Source organism: Haplochromis burtoni, unplaced genomic scaffold (genome assembly GCF_018398535.1).
Source record: "Haplochromis burtoni strain Fernald_Lab_line unplaced genomic scaffold, NCSU_Asbu1 Contig_259, whole genome shotgun sequence".
Taxonomy (NCBI): Eukaryota; Metazoa; Chordata; class Actinopteri; order Cichliformes; family Cichlidae; genus Haplochromis; species Haplochromis burtoni.
Window position 1 is genome coordinate 234,834 of NW_024582620.1, and position 12,526 is coordinate 247,359.

The 12,526-nt window shown below is 40.4% G+C and overlaps 1 protein-coding gene across 6 annotated transcripts in view; it reads left to right on the top strand.

Moving 5' to 3' along the window:
• Nucleotides 1-12,526, top strand: part of brsk2a (BR serine/threonine kinase 2a) — a 170,536-nt gene that overhangs the window by 102,416 nt on the left and 55,594 nt on the right. For all 6 annotated transcript variants that reach the window (XM_005942869.3, XM_005942870.3, XM_005942873.3 and 3 more), the window contains one exon: nt 11,336-11,421. In XM_005942869.3, the coding sequence (XP_005942931.1) occupies nt 11,336-11,421 (86 nt within the window). The remainder of the gene's footprint in view (nt 1-11,335; nt 11,422-12,526) is intronic.

Consider the following 12,526-nt stretch of genomic DNA (forward strand, 5'->3'; position numbering starts at 1 on the left):
CTCCCATCTCTGTATTGCCGCAAGTGAGTTGGATATAGAAATGCCTCCAACATACACACATCCTCTTTAACTTAATGTGTGTTTATCTGTTCGTGTGCATGGCCGTGCCTCTGAGTGTGCACAGACACCCTTTAAAATAAATGGGTTTCATATATCGTGCCTTGCCGTGTTGATCCATCGGCTTTGTCTGGTGCTGAGCCAGAAACTAGGACTTAACTTGGTTTGATTTTAACAGGTTGACTGCACAGAAAGACCATAGAATTACCAACTTTGTTTCTCAGCTGTGGTTCCGCTCAATTCTGCTGTTGATATAGAGTATGCTTAGGTTGGGTGCTTGCATGACATGCACATGCATGCTACTGGACACGTTGTAAATGTTGGAAAGAAAAATTCTTCTGAATTGGACTGCAACAGTGAAGATTTCGTACAACTGGGAGTACTTTTACCATCACAGAGCAACACAAAATGGCTCTGTCCAAAATAGAAAGAAAAGTGGGGGATTCTGTGGCCCTATCGAGCATGGAGTATACGAGCATCAGTGTCTGTGTTTGAAAAATAGATGCCTCACAGGTCCTCAGCCTGCAGTATTGAAGAAGCCACCAAGCAGAGTTTCAAAGAAAAGCTGGATCTAGGGCTGTCCAAAGTTAAAAACAACAAAGACTTTGGACAGAAACTCTCACAGACACAGGTTTGAGATCTTTGCATTAAATATTTTTGAGACATAAAGCAAATAAACGATTTTATAGGAGTGCATGACATCTGTCAAGCATGTGGAAGAAATATGATGGTACTGATAAATTGGAGGATTTTACAGGATAAAAGATTGCTCCATTTTGCTACATGCCATACTCTATGGGCACAGCTTGACTGGAGACATTTTTCTCTATCAACAGGGCAGTGACCCGAAGCTCCAAACAGTGCAAGAAATATAAGAGAAGAAGTGGTCAGCTGGCTTTTTAATGAAGCAGTCACCAGATCTCAACCTGGCTGAGCTGTTGTGAGAACAGCTTGATTCTAAAGTTCTTATCAAAAATATGAGAAAAGTGCCCCGTTTCTTTTTTTTTTTCTTTTTCTTTTTTTTTTTGTCTCCTAGTTTCCTCACAGCATCCTGTAGGGACCTAAAGAAGAGTATTTTTTTCCCATATTCGGCCTTGTTCTTTGCCCGCTATCAGTCACGATGAAGGACACTCCAATTGCTTTCTAATCATCCAAATCAGTTTTTTCACAGTCTGTACTGAGTGGCAAAGAGGCTCTGATGAAATGGAGAATAGATTTTGCCTCCAGTGCCCGAAGACTGGTTTTGAAGTTGAAAGAAAGTTTTAGCCTTACTTGTGCGACTGTATAACTCATGGGTCAATATCACTGACTGAAGACACCAGACACTGAGGTTTACACACTTCTGACTGGTACTTGGAATATTAAGCATCCGGCACGTAAAACTGTGCGGCTCTTGACTGCTGCTTTGCTGCTGCTCACTGTGGCGACAAAGCTCATCAAACACATGCAGTGTTGTTTGAGTGACTTTACCTTTCATATGCCTTATCCTGATAAAACAGAGATGGAGTGCAGACTCGAAATAATGAAATGCAGGATAGCAGAACAGAAGATACAGCAGGATCCCCCATTGAGCTCGACAGGAGACAGACAGACGTCTGAATCGATGGCATTTGTTTCCCCTCTTCAAAGGCAACAGCTGCTGTGTTGTCAGATAGATGAGAAAGCTTTATTTGCGTTTTTATTTGTTGTTGCTTTAGTTTTTTTTTCTTTTTCTTTTTTCTTTTACTTTGTGAGCAAAGGGCATATTCTTTCCCCCTTAAGTAGGGAGATGATTTCATTGAAGAGATCAGCTGAGTTCCCCTCCACAGTTCAGATAGCTTTTCATGGCTATTTATTTATGCTTTTCTACCTGTCGAGCGTGAATTTGTCTTCCTTTTCAACCACTGAATGTTGGTAGAATCCTTTATCCACCTGTTTAAGTAGGTACATCGTGTTCCTTTTAGAGGAAAATACTCCAACCTCTATCTTTACTTTCATATTTTACGTCCAATGTGCTGCATAGAATTCTCAACGTGTTCCCTATATAAATATGCTTTTGGCCCATAGCCCAATGGCCTGTGATTGGGCTTACTGCAAGATATCAACCTCCAGCACGATGCAGTTGTCTTCATTATTGTGAATAAATTCACTACTATTTGTACAGCGTGGTGGAAATTTAGAAAAGAGCAAACATTAGCACGATTCCCATTTAGTGTTGTTTATATAATTCAGCGTGCGCGTGTGTGTGTGTGTGTGTGCGCGCGCGTGCCAGTTTTGTTTTTTGACCACTGAAGTGAGGACATCAATTGGTAAAGTATCTTCCAGGCTAATTTGCATATATTTAATCACTTTTATTCACGTTTAGCTGTTGCAAATAAACACGTACATTTGCTCCAAATATGTTAATGACTGGTCAGTGTGTTGAACATCAAAAGCAGAACACTTTTAACTTCATCAGCTCCTGCATCTACATTTCTGAGGGGGATTGTTAGCTAATGACCCCGTTGTGCGAACACTCTCAAGGACGTTCTTTCCTCCATCCTTTTCTCAGTCACATACTACAGGGAGTGCAGAATTATTAGGCAAATTAGTATTTTGTCCACATCATCCTCTTCATGCATGTTGTCTTACTCCAAGCTGTATAGGCTCGAAAGCCTACTACCAATTAAGCATATTAGGTGATGTGCATCTCTGTAATGAGAAGGGGTGTGGTCTAATGACATCAACACCCTATATCAGGTGTGCATAATTATTAGGCAACGTCCTTTCCTTTGGCAAAATGGGTCAAAAGAAGGACTTGACAGGCTCAGAAAAGTCAAAAATAGTGAGATATCTTGCAGAGGGATGCAGCAGTCTCAAAATTGCAAAGCTTCTGAAGCGTGATCATCGAACAATCAAGCGTTTCATTCAAAATAGTCAACAGGGTCGCAAGAAGCGTGTGGAAAAACCAAGGCGCAAAATAACTGCCCATGAACTGAGAAAAGTCAAGCGTGCAGCTGCCAAGATGCCACTTGCCACCAGTTTGGCCATATTTCAGAGCTGCAACATCACTGGAGTGCCCAAAAGCACAAGGTGTGCAATACTCAGAGACATGGCCAAGGTAAGAAAGGCTGAAAGACGACCACCACTGAACAAGACACACAAGCTGAAACGTCAAGACTGGGCCAAGAAATATCTCAAGACTGTTTTTCTAAGGTTTTATGGACTGATGAAATGAGAGTGAGTCTTATGGCAGATGATGGGCCCGTGGCTGGATTGGTAAAGGGCAGAGAGCTCCAGTCCGACTCAGACGCCAGCAAGGTGGAGGTGGAGTACTGGTTTGGGCTGGTATCATCAAAGATGAGCTTGTGGGGCCTTTTCGGGTTGAGGATGGAGTCAAGCTCAACTCCCAGTCCTACTGCCAGTTTCTGGAAGACACCTTCTTCAAGCAGTGGTACAGGAAGAAGTCTGCATCCTTCAAGAAAAACATGATTTTCATGCAGGACAATGCTCCATCACACGCGTCCAAGTACTCCACAGCGTGGCTGGCAAGAAAGGGTATAAAAGAAGAAAACTAATGACATGGCCACTCCTTGTTCACCTGATCTGAACCCCATTGAGAACCTGTGGTCCATCATCAAATGTGAGATTTACAAGGAGGGAAAACAGTACACCTCTCTGAACAGTGTCTGGGAGGCTGTGGTTGCTGCTGCACGCAATGTTGATGGTGAACAGATCAAAACACTGACAGATCCATGGATGGCAGGCTTTTGAGTGTCCTTGCAAAGAAAGGTGGCTATATTGGTCGCTGATTTGTTTTTGTTTTGTTTTTGAATGTCAGAAATGTATATTTGTGAATGTGGAGATGTTATATTGGTTTCACTGGTAAAAATAAATAATTGAAATGGGTATATATTTGTTTTTTGTTAAGTTGCCTAATAATTATGCACAGTAATAGTCACCTGCACACACAGATATCCCCCTAAAATAGCTAACTAAAAAACTAAAAACTACTTCCAAAAACATTCAGCTTTGATATTAATGAGTTTTTTGGGTTCATTGAGAACATGGTTGTTGTTCAATAATAACATTATTCCTCAAAAATACAACTTGCCTAATAATTCTGCACTCCCTGTATACATGACTACAAGGCATAAGTGCAGGCGTGTACTGTAAATTAGTTTGGACACTATATTATTGCATATGCCATTTATATAATGAAGTGGTAATAATGCGCAGTACTAACAGAGAACTTGTGCCTGTTGTGTTTCTTTAAATATGTCTAATACTCACTGTATCGCCTAATTAACAAGTGTGAATGCTAAAACAACTCCCTCATTACAATGTGAGATTCATTCTGAACTTATTTCCAAAGTTTTGAGCTAATTTAAGTTGTTTCAGCTGACCACTCTTACTTATTGACTTCTTCTGTATACAGTATTGACTTCTCTGTCTGTCTGCAGTTTATGTGTCAGTAAATAAGTCACGTATTCATATGTGAAGTTAATTAGTTGGTAAGTAAATCACATCAGCTCATCACCTATGTCTGCCTGAATTACCGCACCAAATTATCCCTGTCAATTTTTTCATTACCTACTTTCTGTAAGTTGTTGTTTTTGCACATCACTTTACAAACCAGTGCAAACCAGAATGACCACTAGCTTACTAGTGGCAAAACTAAACATTAACGTTTGTGTGTGCAGCTTTTTCTTCTAAAAAGAATTACAAGAATTTAATGTAAATAAGGCATTTAATGCAAATTTGTCAGAATAGTTAGATAATCCACTTTCCTGAACAGCAGCAGCAACTATTTTATTAGCCTCAAATATAGACAACAGTAAGTTATTAGCTTTACCCTAGTGTAAGTGATACTGTACAGGCGACCTTCAGATCTCATCATTACATTCTGTTCTGAGCTCTACCCTCAGTGTCTATGAAAGCCACTTCATTAATCCACATTTCACATCTCTCCACAATCCAAGGTTACCGTACCAGTCCCGTCTTGTAAAATTAGTGAGTGACATAAACGAATGAATTGACAATAACCAAAAAAAGCCAAAACAAAAAAACTTTGCTGCCAAAGCGATCCACTGCCTGCCTGTCACTGTTAAATTGCTCGTTCTGCATGTGGCTTTCGCAGAAAAAACATGCATAGTCATTCACATAAGCAATCGCACGTCGTCTCTGCGACTCTTTAGCATGTGTCCTTCAAGCGCATCCATAAGCTCATGCAGTGGATTTGAAGAGGTTTTCATGATTAGACCCAGTGTCCGCAGGGTCTAAAGCACCTCTGCTATTAGACATTATTAGGACCAAGGTTATCCAGGGACATGTCTGTTAGGGTGAAATGATATGGCCTGCCACTGGTCTAAGTGCCAGCCTGATGAATCTGTCAACAGCACAGGAACACATCACAGACATGATTAGAGAGATAGAATGAGAGAAACTGAGAATAAATGAGGGCCAGCAGAAGAAGATGAAGAGGAGGAGTGATACCAGAATTGGTCTTGGGTGGGAAGGGGTAATGAGCACAATTTCAAAGGTTGGAAGATGGATAAAGGATAAGGACTAGCCAGCTAGCAGAGACTATGTCCAGATCGATTTACATGTCTCTGGCATTGATCAAACTCCCCCGTGTAGGGAATTTACCTCCGCTTCACAAAGGATGACTGATAAAGTGATTATCAGAGAAAAACCTGCTGCACTGACTGACTGCGTATGTATCAGTGTATTTTACATTTGTGTATTTGTGTGGTCCACAAGGACGGAGAAGTGATAAACAGAAAAAGATGAAAGTAGAGAGAGATTACTTTTTTCAGTTCAAAAACTTTCACTGAAATGGGATCATACAAATAAATGATTTTATTTTGTGTTTGTTTTGCTCCCAGTGCGACCAGCTCAGCTGTGAGAGATAACGCAGCTACCTAATGCGCACACGCCTCACCTCAACAAACACTGTTAAATCCACTGCCCCGAGCCTGTCTTTGTAAATTTCCAAACCAATTTTGGATAAGCAGGTTCCCCCAGAAGCACACATTAATATCATCTCAAAGTTAGTGATTATTCCCTGCACAAGAAGTAGATTTGGGACACATTACAGACTGATGCCCTCTGCGATGTTGTAACGAGTAGATAGTTTGTGTTTGTCCTTGAAACAGATGTCCTTATATGCTGGTTACCAAGACTGACATGCAGCAGTCTTCAGCGAATCAACTCCTTCCAACTAACATGCATGTGCAAGAACACAGACACACACACACACACACATGCTTGCATGCACACCAGCTTGGCTACCTCCTGTCCCTTATTCTGCCCTACTGGCTCACTGACCGACATATGGATGGATGGAGGTGGCTCTTGGCTTGCCATGATCAGTGGAGTGCATGTGTACAGTGTGTGTGCAGCATAGAGTAATGTATCCACATGTCACAAGTATGAATGCTGACAAGCTGACTGGTTTTGTCTGTGAGCCAGTAGCCAAGCTGTGTTGTCTCCTCCCCTTCTGCTCCCTAACAGTTAGACCAGGTCTCCTTCTCTACAGCCGTTACCCCATCCAGATCTTACGCCTATTTTCCCCATATGTTAACTGTTCATTCTATCATTACCCTAAAATAGTAACTATATATATAAATATCATAATGTAGAGTGAAACATGATATCTACTTGTATAATGTTGAAGACTGGTAGATTAAGAGTAAAAACTGCTTTGTTTAAAAAAAGGAATCTTTGAATTATAAAGCTGAGCTGTATGAAAATACATATTCGGGGGAAAAAGACGTTATGCTGTAAAGATAACGATCTCTGGCACAAAGCTGTTAGAAAACAATATAATAGATTAATGTTAAACCATGACTCATGCCATCATAATCCTATATTTTACACATCTTTCAAAACGCTGAGAAATATGGAAACATAAAAAAAAATCATTGTTGTCAGTTAATGTCGATATTTGGTTTGTTCCCCAAAGTAAAGCTATTAAAGTGGAGAGGTCTCTCGCGTCTTTTGATGCTTGTAACTCGTTACGTTGCTGCCTTGTGTTATCATTCACACTCTGCTTGGTGCATGGCAATGTTAAACAGGTTGTCCTTTCCCCATGTTGTGTTAATTAACAATAAAAGACCCAGGAGATGGGGTGGTGATGTGCAGGGAAGATGGCTCAAGCTGGCACCACTGCTCCTCCCCCCATTTCATAACACTTTTCTTTTGCTGTTCTCCGTTGGAGAGAATTACATGGCTTTTCCTTTATCCCTTCCACATCCACACGCCCTCCCCTGTCTCTCCTTTGTTTTGTTTTTTTTAATCCACCCAGCAGCTTTTGCACGCACTACAGCCTCACTGTTAGCATAGCCACCCTTTTTTTTTTTTATCTGACACACATGGCTGCCCTGCTGACTTTGATCCTTAGATCTCAGTATCAAGGGGCCATTCACTCACTTGCCTGGGGAGGTGACAGAAATGTCTGTGTTTTCCTTCTGTGGGGTGAGAGAGGCCGGCTGGAAAAATGGTGTGAGGTGCAATAAGTGGAGAGTGAGAGATGACAGAGCCTGTGATCCAGTATTTCACCCTTTGAGATTTTGGGCTGGCTTCTGTGTTTGGTCATTCTATCACATGCGACATGAATCTAATTTCTTTGCGTCTTTGTTGTTGTCTGCATGCCTGTAATCCCCTGGCCTCTATCACTGGCCATGGTGATAAAACTATTGATGTTGCCACTCATTTGTTTGCTCATCCATTCGGTCATTTAGATCCAGGGCTGTAATTTAACAAATCAATAGCAAGCTGATGGAACTATGCTAAACTGGCTGCCATCCTCTGAATTTGGAGTGACACCACTTACTCCTTTTGTCTTATTTTTCCAAGTAGCTACAGCCTTCTCAGCCTTTCTCCCTCACATATGCGTATTATTCTATTGCAGCATCTACATTTTGCTTGCAAATTGTAGTAAAGGTAATAAATCATATAAGCTGTACTTTTTAGACCAAACAGCATCAAGACCATTAGGACCATGAGACTTTTTCTTTCAGCATACAGCTTGCTTTTTTATTACAGCTTAACTGTAGTTGCAGTTGTTGTCTTAGTTAACATCTTTTTACAAAATCACTGTTGCTGTTCCTTCCTATTGATTCATCTATTGTGGCAGGATGTGACACTGATGGGAAAGCCTGTGGGTCGAAGTGTGCCAATCAGCTCTTTCACTAACAAGCTCCTGTTCTGATGTCTTCTGCTAATGATGTCCACTTCACAATAATAACCACACTGCTTTACATTCGACCCCTTTTTTCTGGTGAGGCGTCTTTTTTCCTGCCTTGCAGACCCGTTTTGTTATCGAGAAATTGACCAGAAATTGCTGTAATTTGAACTGCCAAACAAAAAAAGAACACAAGACAAGATAAAAAGAGTGTCTTCATCTAACCTCTGTTTAGGTGCACGTGTGCATCTTGGTGAACAATGTCCAAGTGCCTGCTAATAAAGGCCTAATGAAGTCCCATGGAGAAATGGCAACTGGAGAGAATTGTCCACACTCACAGATGTGAAATTTAATGAGAGACTGTGGCATGCACAGGAGCCAGGCCAAGATGGGGAATGGCCACCTGGTATTGTTTATTACTAGCATGAAGTTACAGAGTGTGTATTTGAGTGAGTGGGCAGTTAGTGGCTGTGTGGATAAATGCAGAAGCCGTTGGTGTTCCTCCTTTGTATGTGTTTCATGCATTAGGTATGCATGAATCCACTGCATGAACAGAACACATACTGTGTGACCCCTTTTCCAGAAGAAAGCAAATGAGGAATAACCGTATTTTTCCAGTCACCTTTTGATAACTGTAGGATACTTAAAGAAAAAAGGCATTACTAGAAAGAGCAAAGGTTGCTTCGCAGATTTATAATAATATGTTAATCAACACCAAATCTTGCAATAAGCAGACTGTTGTTCAGTTAAGTCTTCACATTAAGCCTCATTTCTCTTTTTTTTCAATTAACTAAAAGGAGGTGTTAAAAGAAGCTTAGGATGTCGGCCCTGTAGGATTTCAACAGCTCATCTCGAGTCCTGGTTAGCATTAGTCTCCTTGCAGGGAGCCTACTGCCAGCTAGCGAGCTAGCCACCATGGGCTCATTCTTAACAACGCACCTTAGCCTCAGGTGAGAAAGTGGCATAGTGCAGTGCTGCTGATAGCACTCATTAGTGTCTGGATTAACCCTGATTAGCCTAGCTTTTTCTCATGCTGCTTCTTCATACCAGTGGTAATTATCCCTTTATACCCTTTTCAGACTCAGACATGTGCCTAGTTTTTCTAATATATTTTATATAGCTTTTTATTCTCTTGTGGGTTTTTTTTGTTTTTGTTAGGCCCAGCTTGAATAATAAAACGCTGCACCGCATTTTCTTTGGAGAGACTGAATGTATTTAAGCAGTTTTTTAATTGTGTTTTTGCCAGATACAAAGTTATTTGCCTGAAAAATATGAATTGTGTGTAAAGGTATACCACAATCACAGACTGAGCAGAGACCACTAACAAAACCTGTCTTGAAATTAAAGCATTGTGAGTATATAAGTCAATAAGACATGGAGATTTGTGCATATTACTTATTGAACAAACAGCTTTGGAGAATTTAATGAGAACATGGTTAGCTGGCGGATCACAGTTTTGACTCCATTCCACACGAGTGTTCATAAAGCCAAGCCACGCTGAGTATGACATTAAAGCAATGTGAAGGCTGTCACAGTCAAATGACATAGTGAAATTGATTTTGATGAGATTGAGAGAGGAGCCTTTAACTCGCGCTGTTCTTTCATCTTCATCCTTGTCAGTCAAAGTTAGATGCTGAAGGTGGAAGGGAAGATGGGCAAGAACTGTGGAAGGGTGAGCTGATGGCCGAGAGGAGACCAGGAGGACAGGGTGCTGAAGAGCAGTGGTGGATTCTCTCGAAGCGGGTTGCATGCTGATTTTCAGTGGCAGCTGTACATGCTGACAAAGACCTCTGGAGATGGTGATACAAATCCAGAGTGATCAGCTGGATTTTGGTGAAATTTTGCTTTGTACAGTGTACATGTCACCTAGTAGCTCTGTACACAAAATTAAACAAAAGGGACTTTAGTTGTCTCAGCTGTCTGTTTCTTCTGGACACAGTAGTGTTTATATTTACAGTACAGTCAATAACTCGAGTGTAAAGAAGCCTCTTGTGGGCAATGTTCATGTACCTGAGTGCACATTTTGACCCATATTGACCTATGCTTTGTGTTGTTGACTGTGGGTAAGAGCCAATCCGTGGACAGTGTTCAAATGTGGAATTCCTCACATTTCTTATCGAAACAAACCGACTTGTGTTCACGTCAGGAAAACCAATGGATTATGAAATGTTACAGTGTTTTCAAGGCTTGTTTTGGAAGAGAATGTGTAAGATAAGGCAAATGCAACCTGTTTTCCATCTGTTTTTGAAGCAAACATGAGATAGCAGTTATTACTGGCTGGGAAGCTAACCAGCTCAGTCTGATCAAAGCTTATCTTTGTCCGTTCTCTCACTAGAAAGTAACAGTCAGGTCCTTTCCTTAGTTTACTTATTCCAAAAAGTTGTGTGTGTAAAATAGAAAAGAATGTAATGATTTACAAATCGCATAAACCCATTTTTATTCACAATATAAAAAACATATCAGATGGTTCAAGAACCAGCAGAAAGAACCAATACTGAAAATCACTATTGGATGCTTGTGATCTTTGGGCACTCAGATGACACTGCATTAAAAGCAGATGTGATTCTGTCATGGAAATCACTAAATTGGCTCTTGAACACTTGGAGACAAAGCTTAAAACAGACTGAAGCAAAGTGGAAAGAAGTTCTGTGTCAACAAGCAATATTTCAAAACTATTTTTGGAAAAAAATTGACTCTGACAATTCGGTTGCCTATGGAATTGTCGGCTGAGACATCTGGAAAAGCACCATTAGTGCTCAAATGCTGAAAAGACTATGCCAAAAGATGTATTTGCATCTATTACAGCAGCTTGACTTCATAGTAGAAGACTCCAGGTGCTAAACTGTTTTGCCTGCAGTTGGTTTGTACAACTGTTACAGACTGGTGGAAACCCTTTCAGCAGTGCCTCATCAGGGGATGTTTTTGGGGTTATTGAGTGCTTTGCACCTAAACCAAAGTACTACACTACTTTGGTACTAAGGTTTAAAAAAGAGAAAGACGGGAATATTTATTTTTTAATAGGCCCGATTATATTCTTGGTGTGGAGTCTTTTTAGGAATGTAGCAACATTGATGACGCAGTAATCAAAACTCTTTTTACTAATTTCTTCTTCCTTCTTTTTCTTTCTTACAGGTGGAGCGAGAAATAGCTATTCTGAAACTCATAGAACACCCACATGTTTTAAAGCTACACGATGTCTACGAAAATAAAAAATACTTGTAAGTATCACCAGCTGATTTTGGTCCACATTTGATGTGTGTGAAATATACAAAATCATAATTGTAATGCAAACACAATAAAAGAAGAAGGAAATTTGTGTAGCAACTTTTGTGACTATGAGATATTCTTACAGTTAGCTGCTGTTTTGGACACCAGAACAGTTGTTAAAATGCCACAAATCATTGTGGTGGTCTGCAGAGCAGTTGTGATTGGTGTATTATGATTGCAGGCCAACAACTACAGCCTTAGAGGGATAGATGCTCCATTAGTATTGGCATGAAGCATTTAATTTAGTTGTGCACGCTAGGGGACTGCTAATAGGGCGAGGAAGCCTTCGTAATGTAAACACCATGACGTGCTTATCAGAGGCAACACCATGGCATTAAGAAACATTAGCCACGAAGAGCCTGCTGCAGCAGCTGCACAAACACTGCACGCACACTCATGCAGACACTCATACATTTATCAGCTTGCTTTAGCAGTGGTGAGTGACAGCCCCATCAGTTGTTCATAGTAGACCTCTTGATCTATAGTGGACTGTTTGCCAAATAAATTCAATTAGTTTTCATTTTTAGCTTACAAAGCAAATAGGATTGGACATGCAGTGCTGTACATGTCGTCTTTTAAGATGATAGGAACTGCAAAATATTATGATTCATCCTATAATTGGATTATTAAAATCACATTTTGTGCACATTGCTTCATGACTTCTGACAGACGGTCACTAGTAGCGTCACAAAAGACAAATTGATTTACATTTGCACCACGAGTGACTTGAATACACTCTGAGCTTTGCACAAGTGATGTAATTTTTCTCTTAATATGTTTCTGATTCTTAGTGCGATATCTCCACCTGAAAGCCAGTAATTGATAGACATACAGCATGTTTGCAGCTTGCAGGCCCAGAGCTTGAAATACTTATTATTCTGCTGGCACAAGCTGTATAAACTGGTGTTGCGGGTGTGTACAAGAGGTGATGGAGAATTTAAAGGAGCCTGAGAGGAATTTTGGTAAAAGAACAAACTATATCAGAGAAATTCTTCAAGTAGCCTCAACTAGGAAATGCAAAATTTCTTACAAATCAGATAGTGTATGATTTTTTTT